The sequence below is a fragment of the Strigops habroptila genome, chromosome 1, assembly GCF_004027225.2.
Source record: "Strigops habroptila isolate Jane chromosome 1, bStrHab1.2.pri, whole genome shotgun sequence".
NCBI classification, from domain to species: Eukaryota; Metazoa; Chordata; class Aves; order Psittaciformes; family Psittacidae; genus Strigops; species Strigops habroptila.
The window spans coordinates 140194538-140211323 of NC_044277.2; the positions used below are offsets into that span (position 1 = coordinate 140194538).

Below are 16786 nucleotides of genomic sequence, written 5' to 3' on the forward strand. Positions count from 1 at the left end.
AGATACAATAAACCTTCCTGTAAATGGAAAGATTGATGTTTAGATTTGAAAACTACCTTGTAATCAATGAAAGCCACTTGTGGATCTCAGTTTTACACCAAGAAAAGAAAAACAATGGCCAATACATTGCCATTACACCTGGCAGTGATTTAATGAGGAAAGACATGCTTAGGGATAAGCACCTCTTCCTCTAACCTCAGCAGTGTAAGCATCGCAGCTGAGGCTTGTTCAAATTTTGTGAAGTACCTATGGTAGCCTCAGATAAAAAATAAAAGTTGGGTTTCTTTTTTTAAATATGGTGTTAAAAGTCTAAAAAAAGAGAACAGTGGTGCTACAACTTAGTTTTAGTATTTTACTTTTTGCTGAATAATGTATTGCAATAGTGATAAGGATGCAAGCTGACAGGTTTTTCTTAAATATATTATGGTGTATTCAAAGCAGTAATAATATTTCTAACAAAAGAGACCAGTAAAAGTTTGAAACACCTTTTCATTTGAGGTGTGCTTGTCCTCATCAGTCTAGGTCATCAGAGTTATGACGACAATACAAAGCTCCTGTACTCAAGAATCTGGCTTCCCAATTTTTTCCAATATCCGCCTCACATACATCTAGCTGGTTTTGGCTTGTGGATATATGTACATTTTTCACATAATTTATGTGGAAGAAACACATTATAACAGAGCTGACTACCACCTGTGAAGGCAACACAAAAATTCTGAAGGTAATTTGCAGGTAGAGACAGACATACACATGATGCTAGGAGGCAGCAGTCCTCAAACCAGTTCTTCATTCCCCCTTCATTCCCCTCTACTTCTTACATATTTCACTGAAGGGATGTTCTCTATAGCTGTTCCAGACACGAATTATGATGATACGTTCTAAATGAATACATGAACTACCAGATACTTTCTAGGAGACAAATGCTTTCTGAACACATCTGTTTGGACAGTAATTCTTGTGCAAGTTGATGGAATAAAACATCTGGTTTAAAATTTGTTCTGTGTTTTACTGTTTATAGCAGCTGTTATTTTCACTTTCAAAATGCAGATAATTTATCATCTAGGTTCTCAAAATTGAACCACATGAATGCTGGCATTTCTCCCAGCTGCAAGTTTCATTTAAAGTATTATTTCACTGACAGAACCTGTTCAACGAGTAATATTCATTCCATTCTCACATACAAGGGGCTGAGAACTCAACTATGTTACACTAATGCCATTTTTTGTGAGCTGCATACATTTTTAATATGTATTCACACAGAAGAAAAACAAATGCAAAAGGCAAGTTAAGGTCTTGCTTTGGGAAGTTTTGAAGTTCTCAATTTTATGTCTTCCTTTCTTCTTGTTCTTCCTAACTTGTGAATATGTAAATTATTTTTTTTTAGTCCATAGTCTGAAAGTTCCTGGTTGAAAAGAATGAACATATCCAAGGCAGTGAAGTATTTTCTTTATGCATTATATGCAAAACCAAATATGATAGGAAAAGTAAGGATCTTATTGCAAGATCAGCATGTTGCCTCATTTCCATCTCTTCTCCACCCCAGCTAGACCAAACAAAGCTTTGCAGAAACCAGACTTTTCTTATATGCTGCATCATCTTACGATAGGTGGAACTTTACAGCTTCCCATGCCATTACTTTGCAGCCCAATAGGGTTTGACCTGCCTTTACTCCTTGGACTATCAAGTTATTGACTGAAATGAGAAGTTTAGGTTTCTATGTTTGGTCTTTACCCTGACAGTTGATATGCAGCCATCTTCACAACAGAGCTTCTTGTCAACACTGTTTCTTAGAAACATATGTAGAGAGTCCACAGAGTCTATGAGAGGGTGGTTTCACCAATATGTTGTGAGATATGCAGTGTATTAGCCATGATCCTTCTGAAGACAGCGCATTTAGATTTGCCAGCAACAATTACTTCCAAAGACCTTTATGCACTAGGTTGCTGCTTTATGAGTATATATATTTCTAAAAACATTGTTCTACAAAAATCCAGATCCTCACTGTTTTGATCAAAAATGATGATTAGAACCTTTAACAGGAAAACAGTTTCATCATCACATATGCTTGAATTCCCACATAAAGGTAAGTCTGGCACGTTAGTATATATTCAGGTGGACACTGTCAGTAGCTTGCTCAAGCTGCTATTCACATCAGTCATCCACTAGTTTGAAATGAGCTCTGCTCAGAAGGTGGCACAGGGAAGAAAGCAAAACCAGAAAAATCCTCACTGCACTACGCATTCTGCAATTTAGGAAGTACTCATTTCCTCTCTACTTCTTGTGTGCCATTCTTAATGGCAATATTAAAGATAATAACTAAGAGCAAAATTATCCCACTTGGGTTTCTAAGACTTCATTCTGTATTCATATCATTTTCAGACTTCCTGTTTTATTTTTCTAAAAAGTAGCAAATATTTATCCTGGCTTCAGTTTAGTATCTATTTCCTTGTCTCCTCTGTTTCTTCCCTTTTCCTCCATCGGCCCTCCTCCAGAGGATTTAACTCCTTTTCTAAACCTCTCCCACCATTCTATATCTCTTCTTTCGTCCTTTGTTCTATTGCAAAACTACCCTTTCCTTGCACTTGCATAATAAAAATAAGATGAAGTTTGACACATGAGCTCAACAGTCACAAAATCAAAGCCTAATGACCAGGTAAGATAAAACAGAGGCAATAAGAAAAAGAAAAAAGGACAAAACCCACACTACACCTTATGGTGTGGAAGGCAAACCTTCCAGCTCAGAGAGAAAAAGAGAAGGAGCTTTATTCTGTTTTCAAGAGCAGGAGCTTCTATAAAAAGCCTGGTGTGATAAGGCACCAAAAAAAAAAAAACTCTTCAAGAGAGGTTTCTGTGCCAGTGCAAAACTCCCAAATGCTTGCAGCAATGAATAACACATTTTGCTCCTCCATCTTGCCTACACATCGGTATCTTTTTCATGATCAATGTCATTATCTTCCTCCTATCAACACGATAAAAGCAGTACAGAGAAACCTCATACAACTCTTTTTCAGTTCCCTGCCAGCTCAGGAGAAAGGCAAGAAATTGGCTGTTTCCCCTCTCCCCCTCCCCTTTTAATTTTATAAATTTAAGGAGCATAATAGCAGAATGCCTGCTCTTGCCTGCAGTAGCTTAAACTATTCTCCTTTTACTGGGAAGGTTTTCTCCACATTCCGGAGCTACAAAAACAAACACACCCCTCTCCTGGTGAGGTTAAGCACACTAGTCTGACTCCGGTGTGTAGATTTTCCCACAGTGTGTACGTGTCCCTTACATAAAAGCATCACCCTATCTCAATGAAAGATGTCGCAACCGGTACAGCACTAAGTGGCAGTGAGTTCACAATCCTGTCTATAAGGTAAATGCAGATGCTTTATCAATACAGAGCCCCTTATATTTATGCACTACTTCTAAGTATCCTGTTGAATGACCTAGGCAAGTTGTCTCATCACAATTCTTAACTGTGCTCCAAGTCCATCCTCAACCAAATCAAATAATCATCACTGACTTACCTTATAAAAAAATCTTGGGAACCTGACAAAGCTCAACTCTTCATACTGCAACAGGTAACCTCTACAAGGCTGTGTAGCTGAAGAAAAGCCATTTCCTAGGTCACTAAGAAATATGTACTTGATATGAGAACTAGTAACAGTAACTTATTCAGATCTGCAAAAACTATTAATTTAGGGATTTCAACTTACAACCACCCAACTGATAGCCTAAGGTCTTTCCAGACAAATACCTTAAGGCACCTGCAAATGCTGTACAATGCTCTTGAGCGGACTAAGAGATACACAATAGCAACTGCATTTAGCCTGTCGAAGTCTCCTGAAACAACCACCAAGCAATTAATACTACATATCAGTGTAGCCTTGTCTTTTACTCTGCAGAGCAGCACTCCAAATTTTAAACTGTGTTTTATTAGTTTTATCAGAAAGATATTACCAGCAAAATAGTTAAGTTTCACTAAACATATAGTGAGTGATTCAAAATGCTACAGTTCATCAATACTTGGTGCATCCAGCTCCTTTCCACCAAAAACAACGGGAAAGTTCCAAACTGAAAGAAACTACACTGTGCAAATATTTAAGTATAAACGCATCAGTCTAGTTAATTGCATAGGCCTCTCAGCCTACCCAATGCTCAATAAAATAACAGGACGGTTGATACAGCACATTTTTAAACAAACAGAAGATATTTGAAGCATGGTAATCTACTAAAACCAAATTTCCTCCAGAAAAGCTGCTAGGCTTCCGATACCACATGTTTGCTTCAGAATATTAACAGCATTGAAGCAATGTTCTAATGCAGGCAGCATTTTAGGTTTTAGGTATAATTAAAAAAAAATGAACAAGACATATTAATCGCATTGAAAAATAGTCAAAAGATGGAGCCAGCCTCAAATATAACTAAATGAGGATCTTTGAGTGAATGTATTTCTAATGGGGCTCTTTGGCAACCAGTTCTTGGCTTTGGAGTGCTCAGCAATGACCTAGATAGGGAAAAAATATTCCACAAATATTGCTGATGACATGAAAATCAGCTACCATCAGCAAACAACATGTATTCCAATGCCATCAAAATAAAATCATGCATCTAGTGACAAAAACCTCATAATTACAACATAGGGGATTTACCTGGAAAAACACTGACTCATAAAAATCCAGGGTAAGGAAAATCTGCTGATTATTTTGTCCAAGCAATTCTTCTACCTAATAATCAGTTTCCACAACTACATATTAAAACTGTCTTCTGCAAACAAGTAATTAACTACTATTTTTACCCCCTCAAGAACGGGGCATGCAAATACCATGAGAAAGCCCAAGAAGTATCACTGGGGATATGCAAGAACATGCTGCCTGTGGAGAGAGTGTACCGCAGGGTGACAGCTCCCACAGCACTCCTTTTCATCACCTTCCCATCCAAAAAAAGGATAGTGAAGTGATACTCTTCATTTTGACACTTCTGGCACTCATTTTGGTAGTACTATGCCATATGTTACTGGATATCATGAGAAAATGGCATAACTAGCACCAGGGCCTTGCACCACTGATGGCTTAAGCAAAGCAAGGAGGAAATAACAAGAGTGTGGCTATGAAGAGACCTGTCTGGAGAACCTGGGCAGCAACAGGGAACATGAGGTCTCAGTGTTGTGTGTAATAAGACCAACAGTTAAACTTACGAGGCAAAATTAGCAACCTAGTTTCCAAAAAAAATAATGATAGAGGCCTAAAAAGCTAATAAGCTTTGAGCTTTCTAAGCAGGGAATACTGTGTTGGAGGAAATGGGATGCCAACCCCCAACCTGTATTTGATCCCTAGTGCAAGCACAACTGAAACTGTACACAGTTCTGGTGTCCACATGTGAAGAAAAACACTGAAATACCAAATAATAATCAGAACTATCAGAAATTTTTAAAACTAGTGGCAGATCTGACTTGCAGCAAGAACACTCCATTGGTCTAGATTCTCCAAATACAGACAAACTTTAACTAGCTAGCCCAAAAAGACTATGCATAGAAATTAAACTTGGAAAGAGGTATCTCCAGTCTCATACACAACCCGCATAATGAGATTCAATGAAAAGTCAAAGGCTGACGTGTATTAAGAACAAAAAGCAATTTTTTTAAGTAGTGATTAAAGCTGGACAAAATATTCCCATATTTATAGAGCAGAAACCTCTGTCACTAGAAGAAAAATTCTCAGATATCGAATGAGAAACACAAGTCTAGGTGGAACAGAAACCATGACAAATTCTACGGCATGTGCTACAGAACTGACTAGTTAAGGACTTACGTTCTTCAAATTACTTAGTAATTAAATGCTGTCTTAGAAAGAGAAATGCAGAAGCATTTCGACAGTGTTTACTGAGGCATTTTTATATGCGACAGTTAAATACTAAGCAAACTTTGCCTCCCTGGATTAGGTTCCAAAAAGTAATCAAACATCTCAGTAAGTTATCCGCAAGACTACAAGATCTAAACCTCAATGCCAAGATAATTGAAAACAAAACTGTATAAGTGTGCTAGGACCAAAGAAACTCAAGCATTTTTAGTTGAACCAAATTCAATACTTTTTGTTTCATCGTTCATTATAATACATATTTAACGAATATAATTTTACATTAAAAATTAATAGTTATAGCATTTTTAGCATCCTTTTCACTTAGAAGGTTCAACCTTTTAGATACATCATAAAGAACAAAGTAAGAATATTATGAGAAGCTAAAGCCCAAATACGTTCTTCTTATTACACAATTGTTTTTAAATATAAAATGACTGGGGAAATCTTCTGAATACTTTTCTTACATACTCATAAAAGACTGCAGGCACATTACTTAGTTTAACAACTTACTGTCACTTCTCCTACATGAACAAAATCCATATTCATAAAGTGGTGGGGGTTTTTAAATGAGCCAGCAAGTGCACGTGTGCTCCCTCTAACCACATTTATCATCGCGTTGCTAAGCACAGAAATCACCATTCAAAAAGCTAGCAGCAAAACGAGCTAGTAATAAAACCTAGATAAGAGTAAGTGCGCGCCTCGGTGTTAGTGCCAACTGCCACTTCTTTTCACCGTCTGAAAGCTAAGTGTGACATCTGGGTGAAAGGAACACCACGCTCTATTTTGCCTGTCACTTCGTTCCCTCTGGTACAAGACTGCCTCTGAGCTCTGAAGTGCACTTGCAAATCCCAAATATACTGCCCGATTGAAAATGTCCGAGTCCCATTTGTTTTAAACACATTTTTCCTACATTATCATCAAGAATCTTATGCAATAGATTATTAGATTATCCTCTGTATAGGCATAAGCAGCTGAGGAACAAAGAACTTGGATTACCTGCCTGGGGACAAGAGAAATGTCCACGGCAGTTCCCCAACCAGAATCCACATCTCCAGAGTGCAAACCAACTCCTTAATCCTTTTCAATTTCAGCCTGAGGTTCAACGTTGTCTTCTTCCAAATGTTTCTTGTAAGCATCACTGAAGGGCAACGAATGATGGATTTCTCAGCCTCTCTCTTACCTTGTTACAATTCCTTCTTTGACTTCACTGTTTGAACAGCCATCTCCATTCTCCCAACAGAGCTGGTTTAGAAGCAACAGCAAATGCTATTCAAACTAAATCAACCAGTTTGTGATTAAACCAGTTAGGTTTAATCAACCACTAACTAAACGAAGGCAAAGTGCATCTTAACTGAAAGCCCTAATTTTCCTGCAAAGAAATTAGTGATATCACTTAAAGAGATTTATTTTTAATTCATTTTCTTTTTGTAAGTGAGCATTAATGACACTTACAGAGAGAAAGTTTCAACAGCAAAATGTGAAGGAAATCCTGGAAGTTATTACACCACCACACAAAGCGCTGCGTAGATATGCCAGAAACACAATATGACAAAAACACACGTGGCGGATGGGTTGGTGTTAATCTGATTCTAATAAGAACAAAAAAATTCCCATTTCAGCAAACTTTACAAACATTAAATAAGCATTTGGTTAATTTCCCCTTCTCAGATACTGTCAGCATCCTGACAGTATGATTTATTCTGTATTAAAAAAACCTAGTTTATTTCTCTAGGACAGACTTCCCCCAGCATTTATATTGGTATACCTATACAACTATGGCCCAAAAGCAGTCTGGTGGTGCCCAACCATCAGGCACAACTCATGCAGACTGGTAACACAATATATGTCTCAGCTGAGAGAGGAATATGCCAAAGTAATGCTTTAGAAAACACCTGGGCTACAAAACAACTTAGAGCAGTTCAACTCAGAAAGGCAACACCACTACCATCAGCTGTTACAAATCCAAATTTAAGCCCCAGCCCAAATGCAGATGATTCAGGAGCTCACAGTCCCTTGCAGGACAAAACTCTAGAAGTATTAAAAACATTTTCAAGGAAAAGGGGGAGGCAGACCACAAGTGAATTTCACATTACTTTGGTCAAATGGAATTTTAAGACTTTATAACGCTTTATGGATCTATTCAAAAACATAGTAACAATGCCACAGGCAGTAAGTATTTCATTATTATCAAATTAATTCATGCAGAATAGGTTTTGCATGAGATGATTCAAGAGACATATTTGTCCATCCAACCACGCAACTCCCATTTAAAATACAAGCTACTACTCTCCCATATACACAGAACAAGTAAATCCCAACAGAAATGCTCCCTTGCAGTACTTCAATTCTGAGAACATAATTACTTGTAATTTCATAAGTGAAGACAGTCAGATTCCCCAATGTCTCAGACCAGACACAAGTGTTCTTACGTCAAAGCATCTGTGTTTTAGATTAAGTTCCGCTCTCTGCACTCATACCTGTGTAAATCCACAGAAAGTCGCAGACTTTAGTGGGAGATACTCTTGGTGCCCAGGCCCCTCGACTCCTTCACCACACAACAAACTGTCTCAAAATAACCAAACAAAAAACCAGCATTTCCTTCTGCTAGTTATAAAGGTGAAGAACCACCTCACTTATTTCCAGATCAGGGTGTTCCTGACCTGCTAGAGCAGAACAAATAGATTTCCTTAGTAATCAACAAGAAACCCTCAGAAATTCTGAAAATAGAAAGTAATAGAGCTCTCCAGATTGACTCAACTTAAGGCCTTCCAATTAATTCAGTTAATGCTTACAAATGCAGTATTATGCTTCAGTATTCACACTCAATTGCCTCATCCAAACTAAGACTATCTTGCATACACCTGTTGAAGGACAATTGATAAGAAAGGGAAACTACTTTATTATACTTCAAATGACAGTAATTTCTTTAGACTTGTAGAGCCTACTTTGCACAGGAAGTGTTGGATAACCTAGGAAAGCCTTTCGACTTCAATACCACATGGCATAAGCTAACATTAAACACATTTAAATTGTTTAGGCTAACAGATAAGGAACTCTGAAGAAGCACATTCCGAATCCATGATCACTGAACTCTTGTCAGTTTGTGCTTTATTTTTCCATTTTGTTTATATTCACACCATCTGGCAGTATTGATCATGTGGTTAAACAATCTTGTGTTTTTTCAGATGAAGTAAACTCGGAACTAATTTGTGTGATCATTCAGTAACACATACACTCTGGATTGATTTGCAGGTGCCAGCTATGAAGTCACTTAGCAACTCTTACAGACTGAGCTCCAAATCACAGAAAATACACTCTGTAACAGATACTCAGATGGCCAAGCAGACAACTACGCTCAACCCACGAGACCACTACTCATTTATCAGATCTTACATAGTAAGACCAACTTTTGTAAGCCTCAAGTTTCAGCTGTTCTGTTTAGAACTTGTATCAGATTCCCCATGCCAACAACAGATACATACATCAACAGAACAGAGTAAATAAACTAAACAAGTTATTTAGCCTAAAAGCTCTGGGTTATCATAAACCACTTGCTCAAACAGCCAGATTAACAGGAAGCAAAACTGGCAATTGACAAAGCACAATAAAGCGGCATTAAAAAAAGACTACTAAAAATAAACAGACATTAATTTCCAAGTGCTGTGATATGAATGTCACTTCATTCTCTGAAAACATGATGGAAAAAAGCTAAAAGTTTCTTGGACATACACAGATTCTACATGCTATATGTCGGCCTTATCAAATATTTAATCTGCTCCCAAATACAACCAACAGGCAGTTCTAGACCCAAAGATTTACAAGCAATGACTTCTACTTTGTAATTTCATCAGGTTACATGAAAGTAACCCTTAAAATCACTCACAGTAAAAAGAGTCACCATTTCTACACAAAGAGGTGTTGGGGGGGGGTGAGGGAGAAAGGGGAAGGATGGGCTTTTTAAGTCATGCATTTTAGTCCTACAATTTAGGTATTAAGAGGTGGTTTTTTGGTTTTTAAAGAAAACTACAGGAAGACCACATAAATCTAGAGACAGACACAAGTGTAATGTGAATGTAGCACAGAACTGCAGCAACTGAATGACAGACTAGTAAAGGGCCTTCTCTGTGTCTACACTTAAGCAGTCTACTTTTATGGAGGTAAGCACGTGTCCAAATCATACCAAACACATTCATTATCACTCACAACTGGCACACCTCCAGCGTATAGAATTAGACCAGCTCCTTAAACTTTCCAGGAAGTACTGCTATAGTACTCCTACCGCTGATTGAGCCCCACACGAGTCAGCATCCTAGCATCACTGGCATTTGTGCAATTTAACTGTGTCACTTACAAATGCTTTAAAACTACTGTCAGAACATCAAGGTCCCAGCCAGGCCCATGTTCTTACTCCTTGGGATCACTTAAGCAATAGCAGGTTTTGGTAGGTTTGGGGAGGCGGGGGGGTTTGGTTTGTTTTTTAAAGGTTTGTACAGAGGTTCATAACTAGTCCTGTAAATGTTCTCTGTATAGCATTTGCTTCTCTCTCGATTTCAACAGATCCCAACACAGCATTTTTAACTCCACAGTCTGGACTCCAACTCTGTAAACAATTTTACACTGAGATGCTAGATTCAAAACCAGGGACTTCCACAGATGCACATCAGTGTGTCCACACCCAACAAATTGCAGGACCAGGGCCTGTCACCATATCAACATAAATTAAGACTTGTCAAACAGGTAGGATATAGCAACAGAAGAGATCTTAATGAACACACAGGTAACTGTTTCCGCTGTCACACCCTATAGCAAAATAATAATAATAATCACAACCATGTCATTTTTCCCCATCTCTTTTGGGAGGTTCTCACTCGGGTTTACATTCTTTAGTTATCCAAGGTAACTTCACAAAAGAAGGAGTCTAACGTGATAGAAAAGGAGCTTAAAAACGGGACACAGCCGGGAGACCAGCATGTACGGCGTTAACCCTCCCCTGCCCCCGCCAGCACCGGGCCGCCCCCCGCCCCGTCCTTACGCTCCTTTGGCTGGGAAGACAAACGAGTTAAGACAGAAGGAAGGAAAGCGGAGAGGAAAGGCGCCTGGCCGCGGGCAGGGCTGGCGGCACAGCCCGGCCTACCTGCCCGCGGCGGCCGGGGAAGGGTCAGCGGCTGCCCGGACACCATCTTGTGGCGGGGGGCGGCAGGGGGCGAGGACCCTGGGCCCGCGGGTTTACCTGCTCTGCCAGCCCTGCAGGAGGTTGGTGTATTTGCTGAGCGTCCCCTCCAGCACCGGCTCCCGCCGCCTGCCGCCGCCGGGCGCCTGCGTGCCCCCCGGGCTGGCCGCCGCCGAGCCGGGGCTGCTCCCGCCGCCCCCCCCGCCTCCATCCAGCCTCGCCGCCGCACGGCCCGGCAGCCCGCGGCTGGCGGAGGAGGACGAGGGGGACGAGCCCGCCGATGTGGGGCGGCTGCTGCTGCGGCTGCTGCTGTTGCTGCCGCCCTCGCTCACCGCGGCCGCCTTCTCCATGGAGCCCCGCGGCGCAGGCTGCGAGCCCGCTCCGGCCGCGGCTGCCGCCCGTGCCCGGCAAAGCCCTGACTCACAGGCGGCGCGGGGAGGGGCGGCGCCCGAGGGAGAAGGGGCCGGGCCGCGCCGGGCGAGGGAACCGCCGCGCCGCCTCCTCGGGAGCTCCGGAGGGGAGCGGGGCGGCGGCCGGTGCCCCGGGACTCGGGGCGCTCCGGGCTGCCGGAGCCGGGCCAGGCCAGGCCGCTGCCCTGGCGGCAGGAGCCGGGCGGCCGCGGCGAAGGGGGTGCTCGGTGCGTGAGGCGAAGTGCCGGCGGACACGGAAGCTGTGCCTGCCAGAGCAGGGAGCGTGGCACCGGAACGGGCCGGGGCGCATCGCTGCCCTGGCCTTACCTCGGAGCGTGGCACCAAGGCCAGGACTGCCCACGGGCCAGTGCACCGGCACTGAGCAGTGCCCGCACACGGTGACGAACCGAGAGGCTGGTGGTGTGCCCAGCAGTCAGGAGCATGGCCGTTGTGCCCAACGCACAGCATGTGCTGCTGCACATAATGTGTGTCGACATACCATCCCATAGAATCATGGACTGGTTAGAGTTGGAAAGGACCTTAAGATCGCCTAGTTCCAACCACCCTGCCGTGGGCAAGGACGCCTCACACTAGACCAGGTTGCTCCGAGCCCCATCCAACCTGGCCTTGAATGCTGCCAGGGACGGAGCACTCACAACTTCCTTGGGCAGCCTGTTCTGGTGTCTTCATCATTCGCACAGTAAAGAATTTCTATCTTGTATCTAATCTAAATCTCCACTGTTTAAGTTTGAACTCATTGCTCCTCATCCTATCACTAGAGTCTCTGATATAATAGTCCCTCCCCAGCATCCTTGTAGGCCTCCTTCAGATACTGGAAGGCTGCTCTGAGGTCTCCACACAGCTTCTCTTCTCCAGGCTCAACAGCCCCAACTTTCTCAGCCTGTCTTCATACGGGAGGTGCTCCAGCCCCTGATCATCCTCGTGGCCCTCCTGTGGACTTGCTCCAACAGCTCCATGTCCTTCCTACATTGGGGACACCAGAACTGTATGCAATACTCCAAGGTCTCACGAGAGCAGAGTAGAGGGGCAGGATCACCTCCTTCGACCTGCTGGTCACACTGCTTTTGATGCAGCCCAGCACATGGTTGGCTGTTTGGGCTGTGAGCGTACACTGCTGGCTCATATTAGTTTCTCACCGGCCAACACCCCTTATCATCAGTCCTATCACTCACCCAGACTTTGCAAAAAACACCACTGTGGGTTAAATCACATGTCCTGAGAACAGAGGATGCAACCTCCAGATCACTGTAAAAAGCTAAGCAGGTCCTTGTACAGTCAGCTCAGTACAAATCTGTGTGCTTCAATATCCCCAAATCACTTCTGTGGCCATTCTTGCTTCATTAGCCAAGTGCCTCGGTTCTGTTACAATATGTTTCTTCACAGCATGCTAGAGATGTGGTTATTCTTCTTGTCTTTTAATAATTGGAGACCTGAAATATAGAGGAGCTCAGACAGTCTATGGCAAAATATGAACTAAGTTTATCTCCTGTGCTTTAAACCCGTGGAAAGTTTTACAGTCTGTGTACCAAGTATCATGTGTTCCCTGTGTTCTACACTTCAGAAGATACTCAAACCGTCCCAATACACATACAGCTAGAGGTCTATATTCACCGCATAAATCAGTATAGAGAGGAGGGCTCCTAACTTTGCTTCTCCCAGTTTTCTCTCTGGAAAATCATACCATATGTGTTGTGGTTGGGTAGCTGAAATGTTGGGCAACCTGATTCTGAATTTTGGGTGGTTAAACTTCTCACATTTTAGCTAAATACTGCGGCACTGCAGTCTGGAAACTTGAATTTTAATTTAGTATTTCATTGATGGAACATTTCATGCGTGTCTCTTGCAGTACAGGCAAAGATTATGAACTCGGTTATTTTTTAGAACACAGTATTTTAGAGTAACTACTTTTCCAAGTCAGAGCTGTTACTTAAGCTGTTCACATTCCATTGTTCACTGTGGAAAGAAACTCCATAACCACAATCTGAAAATCTTCATTCTCAGACTCAACTCCACCACTTCTCATGACCACAGTTTTCAGAAGACATTAGAACAAACAAGGCATACTCCTTCACAAAGCTCAGACCCTGCTCACTAGAGATAAGGATGAGATCCCTTCATTTCTCCTCATAATCAGTTACAATGACAGCCCAGAACAGTGGAACAAAATGATTTAATGGAATAACAGTGTCATCACATCAGCCACTGCAACACATTACCTATATACGTTCTACATTATACGTAATGAATGTAATTTTTTCTGCCTTCCACACAATTTACTGGGAGAGGATTATAACAGGAAAAGAAACCATCTTACACAGGTATAGAGATGCTTTCTGCATCTTTGTATACAATAAAACTCACATGACAGTGGTGCACTCCTCAGGGAGTTTCTGAAATGAAAGGGACAATGGGCTGTAAGTATACCCTGTCCACAAAATCCCAAAACATACTTCACTGCTGCTAGAAGGATTACTGTGGTATGATAACATAGGAAGTCCGCTTACAAGTTACAAACTAGTTAATAGATGGGATACGAAACACAGGAATAAATGACCACTTTTCAAATAGAGGGAAACCACTTCTCTGAGTTGGGATCTAGGTTACTGAGTATCTTCTTAAATCAGAATCCCTCCTCATTCACTCATAGTTAAAACCAGAATCAAGTGAAAAATATAGCAGAAAGATCTCACAGTAGTGATTAAATTGCTGATAAAATGGCAGTTGAAATTTAACATTGCTAAAAAACCAAAGTAAAGCACATGGGGAGAAAATAGCTTCTACTTTGCATCCATAATGACGATCTATAAATTAGCTATAGTCTCTCAGAAAAGAGACCTTGGAGTCATTTTAAATAGTCCTCTGAAAACCCCATCTCACTGTTCAAGGGTAATCAAGCAAACAGCTGTGATGAGCTCATTAGGAAAACAGAAACAACAGCATGCTGCTATATAAATCTATAGTACAGCCAGAGCCTGTGTACTCTGCATTTATAATATTCCTTCAAAAAAAACAGAGGAAAAAGAGAAAAGGTATGAATCCCAGCTTTTCTATGTGGAGAGAGCTAACTGAACAGGGTTTCCAGTTGGAAAAGAGATAACTAGTGTACAATACAGTGTTTCTCATGAAACAAGAACTGTGGGGCAGCTGGCTCAGAACAAGCACAAGAAAGTACTTTTTCACATGATTTGTTCTTGTAAAATTCCTTGTTGTGAGACGGTTTGGGATGTCAAACAAAGCAATTGTTTTTGAAGAATCTTTAAACAACATTGACCAAAGCGTTTTGGATATATTTGAAGTTCAGAAAGGCCCTAAACTTCTGAATCCTTGAAGACTGTTTATTGATGAAATAATCCCTGCCCTGTTCTTGAGTCTTTCTCTGAGTACCTGTTAGTGGAAGGAACAAAGTACTGGACTAGGTAGACCTTTTACTTAACCTATAGTGCAGCTTTTCATATACTAAGGATTCTTTCCCCTTGGTTAACCAGAGGTCCTTTAGAGTTAGATAGTGGCACCCTATGCAGCTTCTACATTGTATTTAAGCAAAAGAATATGTAATTCTTCTCATCCCTTTTCCCTTCCCATTATGTACATGCTGTTGCAATCTAACAGCGCCGGGCAACCCTCCACAGCAATCTTGCTATCAGTTAGCCCCTATCCTCATTTGTTTTAAATACCAGACTGTAATTTTTTTAGACTACCTAATGGTCTGTCCCAGTAGAGATCTAGACTTCAGGGTAATACACACTGACTTAGTCTGATGCAATACTGCATGATTTATGCTTTGTTACAAGTATCCTCAATTAGCTATTTATTAACAGCAACCTGCTAATGAAGGTTCTCACTGTTTCCAGGGTAACACAGCTGCTCCATTACAGTGGTCCTTTAAAATGTTACTTTCGCTCTCTGACCAAACCAGAATTTTGCCTCTTTCATTAAGTACTCCAAAGACTCAAAATAGCTCATTATTTATCCCACCATTTAGAAAGCAAGACACCTGGTAAGATAACAAATTCAATACCAATTGCCCTTATCAGGTAACAGAGATGGTTCTCCATCCTTAGCTAAGGTACACAGTTTTAGCTTCTAGAACAAGGTCAGCTCATAATCATAATGCATTTGCCAATTTCTGTTTCCTGGTCATCTTGCTTTGGGTTTCTATACCTTTTTAATGCTCCCCTAGCAAACAATTTTCTCAAATTACTTTCCAATGTGTTGTTTGCACCTCCTTCCGCCACCAGATTTCCACACAACTTCTTAACATCATAATCATATGGAGGAATTTAATTATATGGTCTACACTAAGTTCTTCTGCCTGGTCTACATTCAAGCATTGTACATATTCAATGGAAATGCCCCAGGGCTTGCTCAGCTTTATTGTCTCCTCCTTCTTGCCCTACAGAGTCATTCTGAGAGACTGCTTCATTTCACATGAGCTTTGGAGACTAAAGCCATTTGTCACTAAACCTCAGGCAATACTCAGGGTAGAAACATACCACTGTGCACCTCTATCACCACAGTCTACAAATGTCCGCACTGGAATGACTCAGACATGATCCCTAAAGTTCAGTTCATGCGATAGTCACACCTGCTTTCACTAATGCTTCCCCAGTTGTAGACAATTGGGGAAGGAATGCAGCATGTGGAACAATGCACAGCAGCAGGATGTCCTCCAGTCCTTCCTCAGATCCAGTTCTACCGATTCCTGGACTTGAAGGTCAAAAAGAAGCAGTGACCCCTCTGATCTGGCCTTTTCATAACACACTACAAGAATTCTAACACTGTGTTCTATCTTATATAATGGTTTCACTTAGATTTAACCAGCATGTCATTCTGAGTAAAACACTTCTGACCTGAGGATTTCAAGAACTTAGAGAGGCTGCCATTTAACTTTGCAGTCTGCCTGCCAACTTTAGCATTAGCTTTGCTGAATCACTATGCATCTTATTCTCCCTCCCTGGTGCCTGTAAGCCCACAACATATGCTAAATATGCTGCTTTAACACACTTCATCCTGTTGTCAGCAGCTTTTCATCCAGGTTTCTCATCCACCAGCATAACCATTCTCCTAAACTTCACTCAACTTAAAGCTGGTGACAGGGAAACAGTCGAGAGAGACACAGCATATGATAAAAGTACCCAAACTACCTCTGCTGCAAGAAGCAATCAAGCCCAGGAAACAGAGACTTGTGTGCAGGGTAATTTACTTTACCATGAGGCATTGCAAATTCATTTGGACTGAGGTTTGTGTTGCCACAGCTCGTCTCTCCTAGCTTTTGTCGTCAGCTACAGTGCATTGCTCTGTAATTTGCAGGTTAGACCAGTTGAAAAAAAACCTCAGTAAAAATG

The 16786-nt window shown here is 41.5% G+C and overlaps 1 protein-coding gene across 1 annotated transcript in view; it reads right to left on the bottom strand.

Moving 5' to 3' along the window:
* The window catches only part of OSBPL10 (oxysterol binding protein like 10), a 106151-nt gene extending 94552 nt beyond the window's left edge, over positions 1-11599 (bottom strand). Inside the window, exon 1 of the mRNA XM_030503786.1 lies at positions 11071-11599. Coding sequence (XP_030359646.1) covers positions 11071-11360 — 290 coding nt within the window. The 5' untranslated portion in view covers positions 11361-11599. The remainder of the gene's footprint in view (positions 1-11070) is intronic.
* Between the last annotated feature and the right edge of the window lie 5187 nt (positions 11600-16786).